This window comes from Sylvia atricapilla, chromosome 2, assembly GCF_009819655.1.
Source record: "Sylvia atricapilla isolate bSylAtr1 chromosome 2, bSylAtr1.pri, whole genome shotgun sequence".
In the NCBI taxonomy this organism is placed as follows: domain Eukaryota; kingdom Metazoa; phylum Chordata; class Aves; order Passeriformes; family Sylviidae; genus Sylvia; species Sylvia atricapilla.
The window spans coordinates 3,059,150-3,083,675 of NC_089141.1; the positions used below are offsets into that span (position 1 = coordinate 3,059,150).

The 24,526-nt window shown below is 41.4% G+C and overlaps 2 protein-coding genes across 9 annotated transcripts in view; one reads left to right on the plus strand and one right to left on the minus strand.

Annotated features, from left to right (window-relative positions):
* Positions 1–24,526, plus strand: part of MYH15 (myosin heavy chain 15) — a 468,786-nt gene that overhangs the window by 123,234 nt on the left and 321,026 nt on the right. The window lies entirely within an intron of this gene.
* Positions 8,964–24,526, minus strand: part of BBX (BBX high mobility group box domain containing) — a 139,695-nt gene continuing 124,132 nt past the window's right edge. For all 8 annotated transcript variants that reach the window (XM_066340676.1, XM_066340675.1, XM_066340677.1 and 5 more), the window contains 3 exons: positions 20,608–20,805; positions 19,735–19,927; positions 8,964–17,055 (listed from right to left, as the gene is read on the minus strand). In XM_066340676.1, coding sequence (XP_066196773.1) covers positions 16,968–17,055; positions 19,735–19,927; positions 20,608–20,805 — 479 coding nt within the window. In that variant the 3' untranslated portion in view covers positions 8,964–16,967. The remainder of the gene's footprint in view (positions 17,056–19,734; positions 19,928–20,607; positions 20,806–24,526) is intronic.

Genomic DNA, 24,526 nt, shown 5'->3' on the forward strand with positions numbered 1-24,526 from the left:
TATAAAAGACTAGCAGACCCAAGCTCACGTATCGAGTCCTGATATCTTCCCTCCAACTTCTTTTTCTAATGCTATAGCTGCCACCTGCATTGACAGCAATGCCTTTAGTCATCTGGATTGCTATTTATGTTGCTGTAATTGCTACCACTAAGTTTACTGGATTAGAGTGTTAGTAATTGTCGATTATAAATAGCAATAATGCTGCAGTACACTGTCAAAGCCTGCCGCGTTATGAAGATCTAGTCTGTATGTGCATGCAGAATTTTGTTGTTTAATCTAAAAGAACATTTCTCAGTCAAAGTGCTTCCCCTGTCAACCCCACCACATTTTTCAACCACATGGCAAGGGCTCCTCTCTCACCCCACACCAAACTCTCAGCAGCCCTTCACACAGCACCCATTCATCCCACTATTTTTTTCAGGACATAACCCTTTCCTCTCACACAGCCAGTGTCCTTAAGGCTACTAAATATGACTTATTAAAATTAAAACTGACTATTTGAGGACATGCTTTTAACACATTTTGGTCAAATCTCCAACTGGGCCATCTGAGCCTCATGCTCCCCACAGCAGGCAGGGAGCAGGGCACTGCTGTTTCTGCTGCCCAAGAGCCAAGCCCAAGCCGCCAGCAGGGGAGGAGGAAGGGAGAGACATTTGCAGGGAGCATTGTAAAGACCTTTTGTGCCACCCTTTGGCAGTCTGCCCCGTTTGTGCCTTGGGGTCACTCACAAAGTGGGAGTATGCACGTGCAGACAGGCAGCACCCCTTCCAATGGGCTTCCTCCAAAAACCAGGGATGGAGGGATGAGGCCCCTCTTGTCAGCGGTATCACTTTGCTCTCAGCCCAACCCTTGCTGCTCACACAAGATGCCACATCACTTTTGTTCATGACCCAGATGGCACTTGACACACTCCCTGCCTGAGGGTTTCTAGAAGCCTCTTCCCAGGTCAGTGATCACACCCTGATATGCAGTTGCTCTGCCTCAGGTACCACAGCACTGCTGAGGGGATCCCCCTCAGCCTGGCACATTTCCTGACCACCTGCCAAACCAGGATCCAGCCCATGTGACTCAGCATGGTCCCACCTGCACAAGGGGCCACTCTGCTGCCCTGGAGTCCCCAGCCAGGCACAGGCCACAGGCAGAAACCATCTCCAGTGCAAGCCCCAACATCTGACCAAAAGCACACAGCACACACTCAACAGAAGCCATCTTTGATACAGCACAAGACATGGGTCAAGAAAAGTGTGGCAATAAAGAAACAGTTTCCCCAAATAGTTCTGACATTTTGATAGGGGACCTTAAAAATAGGTATTTGTGAGAAGGATGCCCTGATGGACCAGGATGTATTTGCTGTGGTAGGGAAGGAAGGATGGTCTGCAGCCAGGAGCATACCTACCACGAGCACTCAGCCCGGCAAACACATTCTTGCTGAATTGCCCCCTCTGCATCTTTTTGATTACAAAACAGTAAAGATAGAAAGTTCCTGACTGGTATTTCAAGTGAACTGAGAAGCAATCTTAGCTATCCAAGCAGCAGGCATCCTTCTTTGTCTCATCCAGGTAGCCACTGGGAGCAGGCAGGAAAGTATCACAAGAAGAGAGGTGCACACAAAAGCTGGAAGCTGAACTTTATGGTGCGTGACATAAATTCTTCTGCCTATATCAGGAAAGCCAATGTGTAAGGGACACTGCTGAAAACTCAGTCACTTCAGTCCCTGCATCACCACAGAGAGTCATGTCACCTTACTTATGCCCTTAGACTTTGCTTTGCCATTGACACAGACTGTGCAAGCACAACACAAGAGAAATGCCCTTCTTTTTTTGTATTTTGCTAAGAATTTTTTCATGCAGGGGTATGATCAGAGTTATTTTTCAGTTCTGTTAGTAATTCCTCTCCAGCTCTACAGGACTCAAAGCACATGCTGATACTCAAAGGCAGGGAAAATGCAGGAAGCACCTTGCTATGCTGGGAGGAAGGGAAAAAAAGGGGCAGATTTTAAGTGAGAAGCAATTAGATTTTAAATCAACTGAATATTCATCTGTACTGGCTGCTCTAGTGTTTTTTGGACTACTGAGTAACATGGTGTAATCTGGAAGTCATACTCTGGTTGATCTGCTGTAAAGTGCAACTTTTTAATCACTTTTGGAACTTGTTTTTGCTTATTCCAGGTAGAGTTCCCAGGGGCAAGCTGCACTGAGAAAATCAGGGGGAGCAGGAAGGATTAAGAGTCTGTGAGAGCAGGAGAAAACTGTGAAACATGGAGGAAAACTCTTTTCCTTCCCCAGGCATCACTAAAGCCTACACTGATGATGAAAGCTGAGGACTACTGAACATACACTGGTTCAATTGCAACTGAAGTGCAGCCTGATAGGCATGCATGTATTTCAGTTAGTGTGTGACAACAGGAGCAAAAACTCCTAGCACTAAGCCAGATTGATTATTGGGCTTGGGGAAAATAATTTCATACCTCCCACAAGCTTGGTTTCCCCTTTTATAGTGCCTGTTCTTCCAATCACAAAGTTGTCGAGGGAATTGGATTTTCTGAACTCCGTTGCCCCTTCTTCCTTTTTAAGCCGTTAAATATTTCCTCTCTCAATGGCTGAACAACACCAGCCCCTGCAGGGGGTTGTGTATGGTGATACTGCCCTTCAAAGTCATTTTTTGGTCAGTACAGGGATTTCATCAAAGGCTTTCATCAAAGGCCCCAGCACATGCCAGGGTGCCTGATCTCTGCCCTGGACCTGCACTGCTACAGTGTCACACATTTGCTGACCCATTTCTGGTGGCTGCAGCAAAGCCCTGCCCTACCCAGGGCACCAGGCACAGCAACCAGGACTCCAGGCTGAGAGCCTCCTGATGAAACACAACAGGCAGAAAATGAAGGCACCTGCCCAGCCTGAGGGACGTGCTTTGCTTCCCCCCTGGATGCCTATTCCCAGTAATGGCTTCTCAGCATGGTCCGTTCCCTAGAGACTCCTCCATAAAACATGGCATTGCCCCAGGTAAACTGGTGCACAGGCAACAGGGCAGTGCACAGCTCTTGTAAGACACTGGCCCTGCTCCAACAGTCTCCCAAGTGTTTCAGAATTATTCCACTAAGTCCTGGTTTGGAGCTGGAGAGAGTATTGCAGGCAGAGCCACGGGGCCCAGTCTCACAGTAGAGCCCCAGGGATGTCCTGGTCCCTGCACTGCCAACACCACTGCACACAGCTTTTCCCACATCTTCCAGGGAGAGGCTGCATCAGCCCCCAGGCAGGGACCTTGCTGCAAGCACAGCTGATGCCTTGCCAGCAGCATCCCACCAGAGGATAACTGGGAAAAAGGCTGTTTCCAAGGCAGGAGGCAGAGGAGAGAGGACAGCTGTAGGCCAAGGGCAGGCTGTGGTCCCTGCTGGATCTCTGGCCTCCTGCTGTGGCTGGCACAAGCACTGTCTAGCAAAATGGATGATGTTGTCCTTTGGTTTCCTCCTGGAAATATGGCTTTACTGATGGCCTTGTAGTATCTGAAAAGGGTACTAAGGAAAAAGGCTGGCAAGCTGGGTTGGTTTGGGGCTGGGGATTTTTTGGTTTGGTTTTCTGTTTTTTCACTGTCTGAATCCTGTAAAAAAAAATAAATTGAAGGCAACTACTGGATAGAATACACAGCATGAGGAGAAAGGTCTCTTTGAACCTTTCTGATATGGCTATTAACCATCAACCTGACACACTGTTAGAAGAAAGAGGTTTTCAAAAGCATGGAGGAGTCCTGTGGTGAACAAAGTTGGGCTGGTGCTCCTTGACAACCTTGTCTTAGATTTTATCTGACCATTATTTCTTAGGTTGCATTCATAAAAACAGCTAAAAATGCTCCTCTATCTAATGTCATTTAAGGACACTGTCTTTTTCTCCTATACCCTAAAATTTTGTACTTAGGCACTGAGGGAATAAACCACCCTCAAAAAGAGAGTCAAACACTGGAAAAAACAGCATGGGAAATGGCTGATTCTCCACTATTAGAGGCTTCTAAGGACAAGTTCAACACCCACCCGTCTACCTGTCAGGTCTGTGCTAAATAGAGCTTAACTTCCCTTGGAAATTGTCTAGCTGATGTCTCCAAGTCCCTTTTGGCCCTGTGACTCTGAACCAAGTAAATATTGCCAAGATCTCATCCTGCCACAATCGAGGATGTGTTTAATATCCTGTCTGGCTGTTTGGTTTTCTGCTTTAGCTCCCTGTTTGTCCAGGAACACACACAAGCACTTCAGACATCCTGTTAAAGAGTCAGCTTACACTTTTCCCCACACACCACCAAAACCATGTCTACTTCTACAGTCACCCTGAAAAGAGATAAAAATGGGGAGCAGGAAACCAAGAGGAACATACAGAAATGTCCACCCTGACATTCAAAAGCTGGCACAGAAAGCTTTCCTTCAGCCTTTTTCCATCCTGAAAAATGCTCACTGATCTGCTGACAAGTTGATAATGAACAAGAAAACCCCACACTGACAAGAACCACTGCCTCTTTCAAATATTCTTCACTGATTCTTGCCCATGGTTTTTAAAATATGCTACAAGTAGCCAAACAAATTATGTGGTTTACATGAAACATGACTCTGTCTTAAAAAAAAAAAGAAAAAAGAAGAAAAAAGTCAAGCTAAGAGCCTGGGCCATTTTAAAACAGGCACTCACAAACACCAAGATGAAGAACCTTTAGGAAGTACCAACACTACTGTGATGACGATGTGTGACACTGCATTTCACTTAACGTGACTGCCCAGAGTTGACCTCCCACCCCCAGCTCCTCTCAGTTAATGGTGCACAGTTAATGCAGCAACATGACAGCAGCCAACCTGCCAGGAGTGACAGGAACTGAGAAAACAGCAGCAGCCACACTGCTCTGCCATGCTCATCTACGGGTGGCAGTGGGAATCCATCTGCTCACCATCCCTGCAATTAACTCTAAGTTATAACAATTACTTTGTAAGCAATTACTTCAGCAACTTAGAACCACAAGGAGAAAATGCAGAATTTGACTGATGGAGGTGCAGGTCTTTCCTTACAGGCTTGTCTGCACCCTGAGTTAATCCTCCCACCTCTATTTATAAATTTCACATGGGTGAGAAAAGACCATCTAGGGACAGATTTAATTGTGAAGGTCAGTTGAATCCTTCCCCTATTCATGTTTCTTGATGAAAACAACCCTCAGTAACAAGAAATAAAAAATGTCTTTTCATCAGCAGTTATGCCATGTGCACAGAGCCTTGAGACAACCACCATCAAAACAGTATTTCAAGGAGATGGATGAAGTTTACAACAGCAAGTATCCAGTGCTTCCACCACCAATCTCTGACTGTACCAACTCAAACCCACAGGGAACTGCTCTCCCAACACCACCTCTGCCATGCAAAGTGCCTAGAACAGCTTTCAAACACAAGCAGGTGAAAGACAGAAACTAAAAGCAACATTTTAGGAACTGACAAGGGCAAGAGCCTTTGGCTGTGTGAATCCTGCAGGTGCAGCTCCAACTGCAGCTGTCTGCAGCATCTATCCCATCCCTTTGGATGCTGTGGGGCTGCTGCACATCCTCCCAATGGCCAGTGTGCCTTCTGTGGAGGGAAAGCCATAATGCTGCATGTCTGATCTGCCCCCAAGTGTAGGCTAAGCATGAGCAAAGTAACTGGAAAAGCCAATATTATGTTTATTTGAAGATTTCTTCAGTAATTATGGAGAAAAAAGTTTACCTGGGGATTTTTCTATTCCTCCTTTCATAAAGAAATTTAGAAAGGTGTTGAGTTTTATTTTACATGTTAAGGCTTAGCATGAGTTTGTGTGAATATTATAAGTCTAATACACAATATTGAAGAGGATTTGGTTTGGCTTAAAAAAAAAAAAAAAAAAGTTAATTTAAGCCATGCACTAAAAAATGAACCAGGCCAAATTCCCATAAACTGTGAGTCTACTCTCACAATAAACTGTCAGGAGGAGGAAATAATTTATCAGGTATCAAAAACCTGCTGAGTGCCTGGCTCTGGCACTGGTGGGCTTTGCTACAGAGAGCTTGGGCTCAAGAAAGGCCTGGGGAGCCCAGTTTTCCTGCTCTGCCCATCTCCCAGCAAGATCCCACCCCCTGTGCCTATCTTTTTGCAGAAGCTGTGTTTGACACACAGACAGAGCTCAGGAAAAAAACTGTTGTGAAAATGCTAATTAAAAAACCACTGTGGGTTTTTCAGAGTTATGTATTAGCTTGGGAAGGTGTGGGATACTGTCCATCCTACTGAAAATCTGTGCTATGTTTTGCTACTGATGTCTACCAAGTGCTCAATCTCTCAAAAAAAAAAAGAAAAGAGAAAGGCAAGATGACTGAAAAGCAGGGTGAAGGATTTGCATGTGAAGCTTGATCTTCCCAACTTCCTGCAGCATAAAGAAAACCATCCAGGGAAGAGATCTGCCTCTACCAAATATAAAGTATTTTAAGTGGGACAAAAACTCCAACCAGTTCTTTTTAAACACCTTTTATGCTGTTTATGTCCCTTGTATCTTGATGGAAATAGATTTCCAGAGGCTGAGATTTGTGGGATGGTGGTTTAATGCTGAATACGAATGCACATTCTAGGCAATGTCACCACATCCTCCAACAAGGACTGTCAGGTGTGACAGGCCAGTGCTGCTGAGGGACTCTGGAATCATCTACATCTGAGGCAACATAGAGCATCTCAAAAATCCCATTTGCCACATTCTATTTATCTTAACACTGTTGCAATAGCTGTATTTGTGGTTTTATTTATCAAAAGTACTAAAAAACTGCTCATCTTGCAAAGCACACTGAGTATTTTCTGAGTGGTCTAAAAGCTCAGAAATTTCTCATAAGAATACATTTTTATCTCATCATTAAAGATGCTTTTAAATCCCTGGTGGCAACCCTTGGCCTTTAGCTAGAGAATCAATGTCAAGGTGGAACAGGAATAAAAATTAATTTAAAAAAACCCCTAAAACCCAAAAAAACCTTTTTTTTTTTTTTTTTTTTTTTTTTTTTTTTTTTTTTGTCTAGGTTCTTTAAACTAGTTGTAGGTTAACAGAATCCATGAAGATGAAGCTACTGCTTTTACACTGACTCTTGTGTATTGAGGTGTTTTCAAGGTTCTCACCCATGAAATGTATCATAAGTAAAATCCTCATAAATTACTTATCTCAAAAATGCAACCCTTCATCCCTAAGGGATTTCCTTGCTGGCATGAATTTCGGCATGAGAATTAAGTATTTACCTTCACTTTGAAAGATCCCAGAGCTCAATTAACTCGGATGTTTGGAAAAAATGATGTACCAAGATTAATCAGTCACACAGCAAAGGCTTCCCTCCATTTTCCAGTGTAAAACTATGCCTTGTGCCAGCCAAGCACGGTATATTTTCTTAAGACAGCAGTAAGAATTTTTTTTTTCTTACTGATCCTAATAATAATGAGCACTTGATATTATTTATGATGTACTTGCAGGGAAGCACTCATTAGCAACACTTACACCACGTGCCAAATACATCTGTCATCTGGGGGTGAATGGGATGGTTTAGAACTGCAGCTCATACATTATTTCTAACAGAAAAGTTATTGCTACAGTCATTGAAGCAAAACACAGCATCCATTCCAAGCCACAGACTTGAACTGCGATTTCTACTGTTTTTTTTTCAGACTGCTTGGCAAACCTTGCTCTTGAAATTGGAACCTCTTGAAGACAATGACTTGTCCATCTGCTGTGATGGCAATTTCCCTGCCACCTTACTTCCGTTAGAAAACACTGCTCTTCAAAAACAAAAGCAAACACAGCCTTGTTGCCACAACCTGCCAATCTCTGTACCGCCTACTGAAACCTGGAAGCTCATGAAGGTCCAACTTCACCCTCGAGTTCCCAGCTGGGTTTGTTTCACTTTGTATTATAAAAATCTATCTAAGCAGCTGCAGGCAAGCACAGATCCCACACTAAGTTGTCAAGGCATTGGCAAAGTTTTTCCCATCCTGAAGTGGAGAAAGGCTTGTAGTGAGAGAACCTCCCCCTGCCAGAGCCCAGCTTCATGACAAACGCCACAGCTGGGAGTCCCAAGCCACATGAATCATCTCAGAATGTAACAGAGAATAGTCTGTCTGTCAAGACAGAGATGTGCAGTGAATTTGCTTCAAATGACATCACTGACCAATGGCAATGGCATGCTGCAGGCTGCCAGAGCCAATGACATTGGCTTTGCAAGACTGAAAACATACGAATTCCAAAGCCATTACAAAAGTCATTATTATTGGACACAGAGATCAAAACTAAGTATTCTAAACTACTGCCAGATTGGGACTATCTGATTTCCAAATTCTCCTCAACTCCTAAAAACAGCAGAGTGTCTTAATAACCCAGTGGTGCTGACCAGGTATTAAGGGAAACCACCCTTGGAAGGAGGTGAATTGATGTTCAGATTGGTCTGACTGAAGTCTGATAGTCTGCTCTAACTGGAAGGTTTTCGTGGGCCATGGAACTTGTACTCCAAAGATGTATTCCAAAAACTTCTTTTGGATTGGAAGGACACCTCCCAGGACCTCAGGTTTTCTCTTTCCCATCCTTTTTGTTTTCTCAAATCAGATGTTGTTTGATGGCAATACCTGCCTTCTCTCAGTGTGCTGCAATGCTAAGCCTGTCATTCTGACTCAACTGGCTTCATTTTTGAGTTTATTTCAATTAGTTCCTCTTGTTTCCCAGGCTGACAAATAAGCTAAAAAGTGCTGCTCTATATGGATTACGTGTTTTGTATTTTGTACTTCATATAGGCTGGATTTTCAACTGGAGTTTCAGTTGCAGCAGTGACATCTAATGATTCCTCAATCAGAAAACAACCAATAATGCCTTGATGAAATTTCAAGTGTATCTTAAACACAACTGTATTAGAGCTCAGTTTCTTACTGTTGCTGTGCCAAGAACAGTCCACAAAAAAAGAATTTGACACTGGATAGAAGGTAGATGTTGAAGCTTATAGGTTTTATTTCAGAAAATAAAACAAAACAGAACTTTGCAGCAGAGATAGGAACGCATCTCGTATTTTGTTACAAAGTGCTAGTGTCCTACTGGAGAATGGACAGCCCCTTGAGCTCCTGTTTAGCATGGCTACTGTATGCCCAGGTACACTGTGTGTCTCACTCCATGCTGTCACATTGTAGGAAAAAAAAACTTTCTCTCTGAAAGCAGGGTGAGCTGTACATTAAGAAACTCCGGGATGAACAATGAAAGGGACCCAACAAATGGTATCAGGAAGAGAACAGCAGTGTCTAGCAAAGCCTGGTGCTGGAGTCAGATGATACCTTTCCACCCTGGTTTTTGCAGAAGTATTAGTGGAAATTTACCTTACCTGACAGTTAAGAGTCAGTGTAATGCCATGCAGTTGCAAAAAGCAACCTGAGTGAGAGCTGGGTAACAAACCAGAACTAGATGCACTGAGAATTAGCTGAATTCAGCAGGTCTTTAGTTGGAAGAGCCAAATGAGAGAGAGCAGAGGAGAAAAGATGGGACTTCAAGGAATGAAGATGACTTTTTAAAGGTAATTTAGTAATTAAAAACAGTGAATAGTGACTTCAAGGTCCCTGACTGGGCATCCAATACTGACAGAACATGTATTTCTTAAAATTCCTTCCACTTTTTTTGCATGCTGAATCGGAACTTTCTTTCCCCTTCCCCTTCCTCATGACCTTTACATGGCCTTTAAGGCTGAAGCTTTTCCATTCCTGGTGTTTCTTTGCAGAGATACTGACGCATACCCAGTAAAGGCAGTGCAAGATTGCATACGTTTCTTCTTTCCTGAGTAAATAGCACACAGATAAAAAAAGCCACAAACCTAAAGGTTTCCCTTCTGCTGCTTTTGACTCAGAGACAGGAGATCTGCTCCCATGCGAACAGCCAGTGTCTACTGGCTTCATGAAGTCTGTTCCAGGGCCTTCTGTGATCAAAAAATACACTGCAATCAGGGAGGTTTCAGGCATCTAAGGACAGAAAAAGAGAAGATCCCCAACAGTCTAATTTTCAAGCCCCAAAAGGGTAAAATATATGGGCAGAGCAGATTCCTGGTTTAAACAAGTTTCCAAAGTAGTGGGAGCCTACTACCTTTTTAAGTTTAAGCATTGATGTCACTTGCTACTTATTTCTAAAAGAGAAACTGTTTCTGACTAAGTTCTCTTATGTCCAAAGACTGGAATCATAGCAAGAGCTTTTTCTGTGGGACAACTCTTTTATCTTTGTTGACTATCAACAAACTTCCTGATTGTGCAAAGAAGACAAAATCCACAAACACAAAGTAGACACCTAGAAAGCTCAGAAGAAAAGGCAAACTTCTCTTCCAGAGCCTAACTGCACCGAGTCCTGGCTCTCTGTCCCACAATCTCCAGCCTTATGCAATATAAGTCCACAGAATTCTGGGGCACCTGAATGCATCTGTGGATCCTCTAAACAATGTCAACAGTCCTGAGCCAGGCTCAGAAGCTTTAAAAAATAAAAATGGAAGCTCCCAATATAGACACATGTAAGGAAGAACAATTGGGCAGAAGTTCTTTGCGAAGTAAATGACATCTCCACAGTCATTGTGTAGAAGCTGAGTGGATGATCTGACAGAAAACTACAGCTTGCAGTTCTGAGGGTCCACCTCTGGGTTTTGGCATCTTCCATTTTCAGGTGAAAATGAGCTTGTTTAAATATAAACAACCCAACAAGTCCATACGGTAGCTAAAAACAAATTCTGCAAACACTGCTACCTCAGCCATATGTTAAAGTAAACAATCATTTGATGGTAAAGCAGGTGAAGTATCAAAGAAGCTCCATTTGGACAGTATTTATTTGCAATCATTAGTTTTAAACGGGAAACTGTTTACAGGCACAGACTAGATAACCAAAATAGAACGAACATAAAGAAATCTATTTGAAGGTCCTTATCAAATATTTCAAATACTTTATTAAATATTTTATTCAGTTTCATTATCACAGTTTAATGGACTTTAGTATGTTATACACATGACTTAACATGTGAACTTAGAAGTATCAAATTAAAAGGTTTTGAATAAAGTATGACATTCTATAAATGTGTTTATTGATTTAACTACACACGACCAAGAAGGCAGTGGCTCTGTTATACCATTGAAGGAGATGAACTATTGTAAGGCATGCTTCCACCAAACTTTGGAGAGAATAAAACCATATACTAGGTCAAAATTCAGTGGAAATACATGTGAGAATAGAAGTTGAAGGATTGGGCTCCAAGAAGAAAGATCATAGCAAATCAGTTGTGTTGAAACTGTCAACAGATACTGGTTATTAAAAGCAAGCACTGCTGAGAAAGAAGGTTTTTGTAGCATCCAGGTCAGCAGGATCTGTGTTTTTTTCAGGTGCAATTTTTGAAACTCACACCTTATGGTGTGTAATGTGAAGAAAAGATATCAAAATCTAGCAAGGAAGTCGGAAAACTATAATCTGAGAAACTTCAAGTTGTTTTATGAGCGAACACGGGAGCACTTTAGCACAGAGTCCATGCTGGAAGTCACTGCACTCCGAGGTGTGTATGTGTACGCACACACTTGTACAGACACGTGCCTCTCCTGCTTTTGTCACCCTCAAAGACCCAGCCACTGACTGGAGTACAGCAGTACTGAGGGGCAAACAAAGTTTCAGCTGTGGAGCTGAAAAGAGCAGACTAGACCATTACATTCGGGAGCCCAGTCAGTTTTCCTGAACCAGGTGTGGTTTTCCCAGTGGAGTACAGCACGGATCTGCTGGTATATGCTAATAGCCAAGACCCAGAAACTACAGTCTGGTTCTCTGGAAGAACTCCACAAAGGTTGAGCTATTTGCAGTCATTTTTAAAATTCCACCTCAATGAAGGCCCTAGGTGATGATGATGTGCTTCCCCCAGGAACATCACGCAAGCCCAAGCTTAAATCAAGAGCATAGTGGTCCGTGATCGGGACTCCCACACTGTCACAGTGCCAACAACAATGCTGCCCCTTAAGGGAGGAGGGTTTCCAGCCTAAGCTTGGGTGTGTTGCTGAGTGGAGATCTCATGTCAAGTCTTCCTAGATTTCTGCCATCAGAGAATTAGTAGAGGGATATAAAACAGACATCCATCTCATAAGCTTCTTCAAAGTTGTCAGTTCAGTACAGAATACTGAGTATATAAATTACTATGGTAGTACTTCGGTGAGAGCATAAACCTCACTGTGCCTTTTTCTTGGGGAATTCAGGGGAGGAGGCAAGTAACCCTTTCACAGCCTAAACATGTATTTGTTCATGGCATTCACTGTCCTGAAGTGCCTCAGCATCCCGGCAGCTGTAAGTTGACAGCTCAAAAATATGTACAAGGTAAGGAGAATGCCATGAGTATTGCAAGACATGGCAAAGGAGCTCTTCAACCTATCAAACAAGCACAGCAAACAAACAGCATCTAATGGATAATGCAGGGTAAACAACACACAAGTTGCACAGTTGCGTTTCTTTGCGAAATCAGGACTGCGAATGTAAACTCCAGCAGGAAGTTTTCAAGAGCAGCACGTGGCTTACTTGACACCTCTGGAAACATCAGAAGTCCACCACCCCACGAGCAGTGCATCTTCTCCTGTTACAGAAACTGATCTCACTGAACCGAGCAGAGCTAGTGGGCCCACGTCCTGTAACCCATGTGACTGTGGCAGAGGTTAAACAAAAATGCTCCAGCAGCGTAGTTTGGCTACCACTGTATATTCAGCCTTTATGGTGTCTGCACTATATATACACATTGCTCTTGGAAAATAAACACACAGCGATATACAAATGGTATCAATGGCCAAAAAGATTACATGATCAAGCCTGAAAGCAAATGGAAGTTAACAAAAGTAGTCTTTTAGGAGAGGTAGCCATATTAGGCTCAGCATTCAAAAATTAAAAAGGGAGTGCACTCAAAAGGGTCAACATACATTATAGTGTCTTGTAGACCCATTATGTTTCTGGTTTCCTACATCTTTTTTTTGCAGAATGTACACACCCAGGCATACACATACACACATGCACACACACACACCCCCCACCCCTATATATAGACATCTAAATTCCTTTCCAATTCCCCTTTGTTGCCATAATGTTGCCACACTGAGAATAGAGGACAGCTTTCCTTACACACCCTCTTAGGTAGCTGTCCCATGTCTGTAACTTGCTTTCAGTTGGTTCAGTATCTGTACAGTGGCTAAACAGGCAGTGGAAATCAAAACTACTACTTCAATTAATAATATCCTGTTGCAAAAGACAGCATCCGAACTATAAGGCATTCCCTAGCACTGACGTGACTCTACTTGCTACAAACTGCAGAATGCTCTTCAACCTTGTGCTACAAAGGCAGCTTTCATCCAAATAATAAAGACCAAAGCCGGAATTTAAACACCACAAGTCCACACACTTCTACCAGTCCCCTGTTCTTGTGCCCCTTTCCAACAACGCTTATCACTTTAATTTCAAAAGTCACCCACCAGTGCTATAAAATAGAAACCCAAACTACCAAGAAGTCTCTTGCTCCTGACTTTGGGATACTGTATTAGTATAAAAGAGCATTCAGTCATCTTAAATAAATATATTCTTTTCTGAAATCACAGCACATTCAAGGGGTAGTTACTGCCAAAAGCAGAGCTTTAAGTAATCTCCATAGATGTTTTCAGAATCATTTAGTCAGAAAAGACCTGTGAGATATGGAGCTTTGATTGATTTGGTCTAATACCTGGAAAATAGCCTACTGTGGGGATAAGAATCTGCATCTCAAATGTTCTGCAGAACGTATTTCCCATATTTGTATACAGTACTAGAACAATTAAGAAGATATTACAGTAAATTTCTCCCAGCTGCTTAGATCTGTAGCTTCAGCTACGACAATGCATTTTGTATGCCTCAGAACTATGAAATATCGAAGATGACTAAATAAATAAAAGCCAAGGAAAACTGGGACAGTACTGCATTTTACACTTGAGACAAGATTCCCCCCTCCCATGGATTAGTCACAGAGGACAACTACAGTAAATGCTTGTCTTTTTTTCAAAGAAAGATTTATACACAGGTTCAGATCCAGAAAATAATGTGAAATGCATAAATATTGATAGCTTTAGCTAAGTTAAAATGGGTTCAGTAAAGTATGATACAACATATTCAGAATAAACAAAGCAGAAAAGCATCATATTTTGGTTTGCTTGAGATATACATAAGGTGCAACAATTTCTTCTCTAGAGGCATTTGTGGACAACGTGTTAACAGGTAACAGTGTTTGCTGGTATACTGAAGTACACACAATAGCAGTAAGATTTTCCAAAATGAAAGCAGCTGAAATTAATAAAAATTAAAACAAAACAAACAAGGAAAAAAAAACCCAACCCCAATACAGTAAGATATTGGTCTGAAGTTTTCGTTGTGCTAACAGACTTTGTTACCTGAAAATACTGATACCCCCTTCTAGTAGATTCAGGGAAAATTCTAGCTACTTAAATCAAGACATCACTCGGAGAACCAACGAAGGCAAATGCCTAGTGAACTATAAAGCTTTGCAGGATTTCTGCTACTCTCAGTGCCTAATCGCTTAAAAATTAAGCATATCTACAAAAAGGTTTATAAGTATCTGAAAACAGTCATATCCAGTAAACTGACCCAACCCTACCCCCTCTCTAAGGGAAAGTCAAGGAAAAGCAGATCAAGTAAGATATTAATTCATATAGAAAAAAGTAATTTTCTGTTTCTTTTAAAAAAGGTACCATTAATATACAGAAATATCTCCAGGAACAATATTGAAATTTAAATTGAGGAAGGATGGGGTGCTTTGACAAAAATATATCTACTCTAAAGGTTTCTAGAGAAATAAGTTAGTACCATTGTCAACGTGAACGGCCTGCACTGTAACATATTTGGATTTCAGCTAATTATAAAGTGGTCCAAAACTCCAACAGCCACCCTGCTGTGACCCACAAGTTTTAAGTATTTTAAGTTTTTCCTGTCTTGTTAAAATAACTTATAAAAATTTAATAAAATCTTATTTAAAATACCACCATAGGCTGCAATGGCATTCTAGGGACTCTTAGACATTTATTCACCTGAATTTTTAGAAAAGCCTTTTCACTGACTCATTGGTTTGTAAATTTTGTTGTTCTTCTGTTGTTCCCTTCTTTCAACACATGCATCCTCGATGGTGCTGTTTCAGTGACACTTCCCCAGCTACCTGCCTTTTGTCAGACCTTTAATCCTTTCCTAAAACTCTTGTGGTACATTGTATGTTGTTGCCTGACACTGAACCAGAAACTTTCACTTTAACTACAACAATGAAAGGCTAAACCTAGCAAGCATTAATAGTTACTGTCCATATGGCTATTACATCAAATTAGTTACAAAATAACCCCAAAACACATTATCAATTCAGTCAAGTATAAATAAGAATGCCTGATAGAATGATGTAAACTCGCATCATTTAAAGACTTAATTCAAAGAACTTCAAACTCAATCTAATACTATCAAAAGTTCAGCCGGTATGACGAAGACTAATAGAAAATTATTGCTGGAATCCAATTTGGTAAATTGTTGTGCTACAATGCAAAAAGTAGGGAAACATCTTGTGCTATAGAAGAAGTACCCTGTTGAATTTGTAGCTTTAGATCAATTAGTAGTGATCATTTTGCATCTATTGGTAGGAATCAATGCTTGGCTATACAATAGTGTAAGTCAGAATAGTGAAGGTAATAGGCCAAGTGATACACTTGGCCTGCTTTTGGGATGTATTTATGAGAGCAAAACACAAAAATTCAACACAAGTAGAGACAGAAACTGGCAGATGGATCTGAATTTGGTAGTCTGAATTCAGTCAAACGCTACCCTTCAGTTGTAGCTGACCTGTATACAGCTTTCCACTTCACCAACACAAACTGTAATTGGCCCTTTATGCAAACTCTGAAGCTGATTTGGACTGTGCATAGTAACTACAACAATGCCAGTGTCTGTAAAATGTAAAAGGTATGTGTATTGGTGTACACTCTATTGAAAAGTCATGGTTTTAAGTTTTTCAGAACTGTGAAATAATACTAAGGTCACTTTTGAAAAACGCATTTGCAGTACTTTTTGTTTACAGGAAAGTTTCACCAAGTCACTCAGATATCTATGCAAAAATAAAGGAACCCTCCAAGGCATGAAAGACAAGTCAATTATCTGCAGTATTTTCTTTTCCATACACCACTCCTTTTTCTAATGCACATCATCCTGGTTATTCAAAGCTAAATTAAAAGAAACAAACCCAAACGTAGCCTGTCAGAACTTCTCCCAGTAAACTCTACCACTCCGGTGGCAAATATAAAAGTGCAGAACATCTGGACCACGTGGCTGCCCAAACACCGCTAACAATGGTACATCTGTCCAGGCTGCCTTGAGTTCTCTGGAACAGGTTTTAAATTCATTCTACAATATAAACGTAGGCATAACCTATTAATATAAACCATCTCAGAACTTAAATCTTCATGTACAAAAATGACTAAGAATATCTAATAGTAACTAGTGCAGTGCGTCAGTGTTTTTTGTTGGTTTTTTTTTCTTTTTTTTTTTTTCCTTTTTCATTTAGAATAACTAGGTACTATATGAAACTAGTTGTCGTACTCTCTGGTTGGTAAAAGAGATGCTGTGTGAGCTAACAGTAAAGGCAGCCTTTTTCACACCAACCACCCGTTTACTGTTTAAAAGCCTTCAATAGAAAGCAAGCTCTGGGATCATTCCACTCCATTTCAGTTCATTAATAGAAAACATCACCCTCCTACATACTGGGTTCCAATTTGAGGACCTGGCCCAAGTTGCTAACGTCTGGCTTCCAGTGAATTCTGGGCCACTCAGAGCAATAAGCACTTTATTGCAGTCTCTAGTTCCATCATATGGACTGACTAGCTTCCCTTGGTAAAGACAAGGCTAGGATATTAGGTAAAGCACAATGTTTTACAATAAAGTGGAGCTTCACTGGTCAGCGCAGGAAATAAGCACTGGAGCCTGAGACATTTCATTTGGCTGTCCATCGTGTGGGAGAGGTGTGGCCCTCTGACTTCTGCAAAAGAAGAGAAGAAAATCCACCCATCAATACTTGGAACACGGGAGGTGCTGTTGCCAGACCAGAAAGGACAGGAAGCAGCAGCTGTGTGGTTTAGCACCCGACACAGCAGCACTGTAACTCCTCCCTGCTGCAGGTGCTCACATACTCTGGGGTCACATGTGTGCTTTCAGAGGTGTCCCTGCAACAGTAAGACAATATCCTGAGGACAACCCACATCACAATGCAAAGGCAGGAAGAAACAAGATGTGAAGGGATTTGACTACAAAAAGCAAAATCCACAGCATAAGAGTTAGATAAGAGTGTGCAAGTGCTGTGCCTCACTCTGCAAGGGAGCTGCTGCAGCCCTCTGAAGCAGAGCATACAGCACATGTGGCGACAGTAAATGCACAGAGGCACAGCTCATGTTAGTGCCAGTCAGCAGACAGCTTTTAAGCAATATGGAAGTACACTCATCAGCAGAGTTGCACTGGGATCCCTCCATGTTACATGACTACATTAGCCTAGAACATCTCTTTCATTACTATAGCAGTGATAAGTTACAAATTATCCCTTGGCACAGGGTATCATGAAAATAAACTGTGCCAGAATTACGCGCTGGAAATCAACATCAGTCATGGTACCAAATGGACTTGGGAGAACTCCTTTGTAGCTTGCTTTTTAAAATACACACACCAAGCACATCACTGCCTGTTATTTACTCTCATAGGTGAGGTTCTATTTTTGCTCCAATATTTGTCATTGGTAGCAATGAAAATCTGGGGCCTGCTTCTTATTTACACCAGGGCCACTTCACCTCACTCTGGCCCAGCTAAGATTCCCAGCAGAAGCCTCCAGCAGAGGGGGTTCACACATGTGCTTCACACAACTGGAGTGCAATAAAGTGGCCTTGGCACAAAATGCAGCTCAGAGTGCTTAACCAGGGCATGCATAAGGTAAATAAAGTTAAGCAGAAGACTTCAAATGAAAACCACGCTGCCAGAAGGATTCTGTGTCCCAAGGCTCTGTGAAACTATTTAATAAATTGAATTCAGACACTGAAGAGACACATCAAGCAAACGTCCAATTCTTTTCTTCACATTTCTGGCTATTTGCAAACAGAATGAGTTACAAAGGGTAATGACAGTTGACAGAGTAGAAAACAGAGAAGCATCTAGCCCGTAAGATTTAGGTTTCTGTTTTGACTTCCATTTGCCAAGTCTGTGAGAGACATGGTTAATTTTCTACTGGAAGAGTCCCACCTCAGGAGGGGGGATTGTCATTTCACCTCCCTCAGGGTGATTACAAACTGGCATTTCCAACAGTTACAAGATATTTGCCTATTTGGTATTTTCAGGCCTTATGAAAGGTGCTGCATTGCTCCAGCCAAGGGATGACACGATGCAGGATGGGATTCAAACAGAAAGACCCAAACACAAAGCTCTGCCAAGCATTAGCTCCCTTCAACAAGGACAAGAGGAGTTCAGCAAGAACTCTTAAGAGGCACAAGAAAGAAAAACCACAGCAGAGCAAATCCTGTTGCTTTTGTGCATTTCTGGTCAGTTTAATGGCAGTACAGAAACCACAATGGTGTGAATGAGAGCAGGGCTTAGCACAGCACTTCCACAAGTCCCATTTTGTGGCTTATGGTGACAGACAGGCTGTGTGAAAGCACTTCTCACCAAAACAGTGCTACTTAACCAAGACAACAGCTTTTGCAGCGAGGAACCAGCAGATCTGTTTCTTGTAGGGTTCCCGAGCTTCTACAAAGCATTTGAGCATTTAATGTGCAGTCTGAACACAAATGACTGGGTTCATCAGTGAGGCCCATGAGTGGAACAGTTAATTGAGACTGTGAATGGTTTCATGAACTGCTGCCTCGAGGAGTTGCTCAGGCAGCCAGCAATCTGCCAGATGGCATCTGTAGACACTGTGATGGTTCCCAACTGGCCCACTGCTTCCTCAACTAGTTTCCACTGCAGGAGAGGATAGGGTTTCATACCCACTAAGTCCCAGGAAAGAACAACACTTGGATAATCAAGAGTCAAGGAGGACCTGCTGTCTTTGGTTTATTCCCATCACAAGTCTGACCCTGTGGATTCATAAACTCTAAGTAATCTGCACATTCTCCACCTTATCTGTATGGATGGCCCACTCAATGACTGAAAGGACCAACCCAAACTACTCTGGCTTTCCATCACCCAGAGCTGTTCTGCCCCATGCTATTCTGCAGATGCCTTCTATACAGCAAAGCACAAGAATAAGAATAACAAGTTAGCTTTCCTCAGCCATGTTTAGCATAAAAATTTATCTCACATTTATGAAATTCTCTCCGCTATCTTAGGTTTTAGGCCACTAGAAAATGCAAATCAATATGCAGCTATTTAAATCTGCTATTATCTGACAAACAGCAGATGATAATTTTCAATCATTAGGATCTCAAGGAGCATGTGAACCTGTTCACATACAAAAATTGATAGGTAAGCTTACTGGGAAGGATCATTTTACTAAGGTCTGAAGAGATTACATTGTCGTTTAGGTGAACACTTAACACTACTAAGCAAGTGGGAGAAAGCAGACATTCATAGAAAGCTGTGGAAGAGGAAACACAGGCCAAATTAAACAGTCTGCTATTCACATGCTTTCTGAGCAAGCATACTATTTACTTAAGACAACAAGAAGAAAAGAAAACCATACCTGTGTACATTTTCCATGGCTGCCACTTCTGCCAGAGCAGCTAAGCTAAAAAATGCAGACACTGCTGGCATATCTGACGTAATACTATGATTTTCTTCCGTCTCTGTGTTTCTGGAGCATTCACTGTTGCAATCCGTTTCTGCACTTGATGATTTTTGAAGAGTACTTTGTGGCAGCTCTTTTGGCTTCTCCTCTGCAAGGAAAGTAAAGTGTGCAGATGTAGTCCATAAATTCACTGCAGGCTATGGATATGTGACTAGCCTGGTGCTAACAGAACCTTTATCTTTAGGACTTTGATCCTGCCAGTGTCATCTGATTCATGCTGTAACCTCTTCTGACTCAAGCTACTGGGTCAGAAGCATAATACTAAGGTTTATGAAGCAGTTCACTGATTTTGCAATCAACTGAATTTGATCTTTTAGGTCAGGCAAGAGAGCTTGTGTGTATGTTTCAGATACAGTAGTCCTGAAAGATTCTCTTACCGGAGAACTCCAACAAGGACTCTGGCATTAACTTGTCATATTACAAAATTCAGTTTTGCAACCTATAACCAGATGCAGTGTAATTTCTTTTCTGGACTGGAAACAAATTAGGAGAGGTAACAATTTTCCATTTCTCTCTGCATCACTTAACAGTTCTGAGAGTGAAATACTGAAGGAGAGAAGACGAATTTGGTCATTCAAACCAAAGAAGTTGGCCATTATGGACTCAGTGATTTCCCAGCTGGTTGATACCTGTATTTTAAATAATAACCATTCTAAGCAGGTATGAAAACAAGCTAATTTAAAAACACTGCCCTGATAGGTTGCTTTGTACCCTCAAACCTTCTCCAACCACTCAGTTTGAATAAAATTTTAACTCCAATTTCCTTACCCAGTGTCCCTGCTGCTGGTGACACTCGTCCGTCTGCTGTTCGGACAAGATGTGTGATCTTAGTTTTCCTTGCTTTCCTTTTCTGGCTGCCAACTAAAGGCTCGTGCATCATTGCTGGCTCTGGAGTGTTTAGGGTAGATATAGAAATTTTATTCTTCCAGGCAGACTCACTGGAATTTCTGTCTTCTAATAGTATGGCTAGAAGAAAATAAAAACACAACTTTAGATGTGAAATAATTCAGCCACTAGCTATGCTCATTTACTGTTTTGCACCTATCTGCATAAAAAACATTCCTCACAGGCACTCAGAACATAACCTATGGCAAGATATAATCTGAATGCCACAGATGTTTGCAAGACAGTAACAGAATCCACCTTAAAGACATACAGAAGATTCAAGTTTCTAATATTTGCAAAGAAAACTGTGAGATTGGCAGTGGCACTTGAGTGGGAGCAGGGTATGGCTCTGTACAAAACATTCTGTAACAGGAAGATGTCAGCAAGTGGCTAAGAGACAAAATATATTTAACAACAAGGGTCTTCATGTAAGGTCGCTTAGCTCACAGATGGACTGACAAGCAGAACTCAGCAATTCCTGTCTAAAATCCAATCTCACCTCTTTAGTCACTCTACATCCATTCTTCTAAGAAAAGGAACCTTTTACAAAACAACAAACCTTAAAAAACACCCCAAAGCCCACAAATACAAAAGCAGAGAACTGGATCACAGCTGAAGACAAGCATGCTAAAAAAAGGAAGTAAGCATGGGATAGAATACCATGACAGAAATACTGCCCACATAAAGTCAGAGAATGAGAAAGGAACAGTTTGAATCTTTCTCAGCAGCTCCAGTGTTGGTGTTCTGAAGTAGCCTTTTAACCCGAACTGGAACACGATCCCAAATTTTCACTTGACTAAAGAGATGACTTTTATCTTGCTCACAAAGAAGTTGATGAGACAGAAATCACAAAACATATTTAAGCTTCCAAAGTCTGAGCTCAGTGCCTAGTCAACAGTTGTAATTTGCATTGATTCAGTAAGCCCTTCTGCTGATCTCATGGGGTATCACTAGTCCATACAGGCAATCTGTGACCTCTTTTTCCCTCCTGTGATAAAAGTGTTATGAAGCCTGCCTCATCTGTGATCACTGTCAGCTACAAAGAGGTTGCAGGTAGCAAATGGAATAATGCCCAAGTAATTTTTTAGATGCCTAACCTGTTTTGAAATTGGGAACACTTATGATACCTGCACCAAGTTCTTAAGGAATTTTTTCCCAGTACACTGCCATCCTGAGTGATCATACATTTTTTCCTAAGACCTGCAACTCATCTCCCCTGCTGCATTTCCTACTCATTATTTTCTTTAGTACCTGTCAGGTTATACCCCATCTCTTGGCAACAGTCCTTGGTATCATCTTCCACAGCCATTACTGTGTCTACAGTTACCTTAATCTTCCCTCCAGTTTCTTTTAATCTTTCTCCCCATTTTAAAGACTTGTTTAAGACACACTTGCCACTTTTTGGGTGGTTTGACCAACAAAAATTACACATATGGAACTGAAGCCAGAGCACAAAGAACTGCTCTTTCAGAAGGGCTAAGAACTGAACAATTCCAATTGTTCTCCTGCACCAAGACTGGTGGAGTCACACAGGAGCACTCAGCCCCACAAACTGTGCACAGCAGCCAAACAGTCTGCATGGCCTTTGCCTTCTTTCACATTACTGTGTATTTCTGTTTATTGTTAGTTTTGCAGATTTAATGAACTTTCTATTCAAAGATATAGCTAATAAAGTCTTTATCTTTTGCTGGCTTCTTTAACTGTGCATTGTGTGAGGATATGGACTAAATTAAAAAAACAGCTGTAACACATTTCATCTTGTTAGCAGTTGCCCTTTGCTCTTCTGTTTGAATGGGAAGGACCTCTTAATGTTTTATTGTCTAAGAATACAATCAGACCTAGTACATATGTGCAAAAACATTTGAAACTTTGTTTATTATCTTAATTCACCTATGCTCTCTTGAAAACCATTTTCAAACTTGTGAATGTTCTTTTTTCGAAAAAAAAAAGCACACAGCTTCAATTAGCTTAGCTCTAGCAGACAACCTTTCCAGAGCAGAGCTTTGCTGTAAAACTGATTTTTTTATTAAGAGTGCTCAAGAGAAAGCACAGGAAAAGATCCCCCTGTAATGGTCCAATTAAGTAGAAGCACAAAGGACAACAAATGTGACTTTCAAGTAACTCAGCTGGGCCAACAGTGAGATGTTCAGGTAAGCTTTGTGCAAGGAGACCAGGATCTTAACTGGAATGTATAATTAAACAGGCAGCTTTCTCTCCAGATTTCTTATTTGGGAATTCTTAAGTGTTGATTATATTTTAATGTAATGGTTCTGCTTGCAGTCCAACACTACCTGTTAATTCTGATTTGCTCTAATTAGCACTTTGACACTGCTGTCTACTTCTAGCTTGACTGAGTTTATAATGCTTTTAATCTTAGTACTACAACTCACTTTTTTTTCTTTACATTTAATAAAAAAATAAGACATTACTTTAAACAATGAACAACATAGAATCTTGATTTGGTATGTGTTTAATTAGATGTGTTGTATGTCAGGTCACTAGAAATCAACTTGATTGATCACTACAGCTGAGGTTCCCCTTTATATTTGTTGTTCTCATAGTGTATGTGTCAAGAAAATAAAGAGAAAAAAACTCTTGAAAGGTAAAATAGGCAATAGTGGAAGACATAAGGAGTATATAATGTTGGCATGTTTGACTAAGAAACAGCAGAAGGTGGCTGTAAAAACTCATATGCAGTAAGTATATTCCCTCTCCATGTTTTTGTATTGTTTTACATTCCCTCTCCAAGTTTTTTTTAATCCCTGAAACGAGACTTGAAAGTTGTTTATTTTCCTTTTCTCCTCTAGCTCTAAAAGAAGCTCTTTATCACTTCAACATATCATTGCTGCCACACAGTCTTGAAGAAGGGAGGATTGAAGGTGAACATTGAATATTTTGTGTGGGTGGGTGGGTGCAGAGTCAATGTTGATAGGGAAGAGCATCTTTTTCTCTTCTCTAGTAGCCTTAGTAGACACTGGGTTTAGAAATCAGTTCACTGACTTCTTTATAGAGTATTATTCAAGTAGACATAAAACTTAACTTGGAAATCACACAAAGGCTTCACTCAGAAAACCCTTGGCCTGTAGAGGAGAAAGGAGACCATGTTTCAACAACTCTACATCTAAACTATGTGCTCCTGCACCTCCTTCAAGAGGAACAGCATCCCACTGCTTCAAGTGACAAAGGTGTATCCACACAGATGCTCCAAAATCAGGACCTGGTTTGGTTCTGCAGGAAGGACAGGGTTAGCCAGGCTTAATTCCCAGTAGTTTTCTTTAATCTATCTGATGTCCACCCTGCTTCCATGCTGTCCTGCATTCAAGAACTGTCCTATTAGGTGCACAGGTAGTTTCCAGGGGAACATTCTCCAGACACAAAATGAGGTTCTGCAGTTACTGTGCAGTCCTGCCAACAGGCAGCTGCATGCTCAGCTCTCCACGACAATGGCATGGACAGAGCTACTGGGTTATTTTTGCAAGCAGAGTTGAGAACATGGCATGAAGGTGTGGGCCTTTAGGCATGCCTACACCTCAGTGGCAGAAGTGACTCTGAGACATATCCAAAGGTCTTTGCCAGATAGTTTCTTCAGCTAGGTTTGTTAAAGGTTTGCATGTACAGTTTATCCTATTCTGCAGGCATGCAGAGTACACACAGTCTTATTTCCCCCTCTTTGTGAACAAGAAAAATGAAGTTGATTGAACTGACTGAGCACACCACAGCTTTTTAGCAAGCCTTTTAGACAAACCCCAACAAAACAAAGAACTAAAAGAATTTCTTTAGTGATGCCTGTTATGAGACAGAG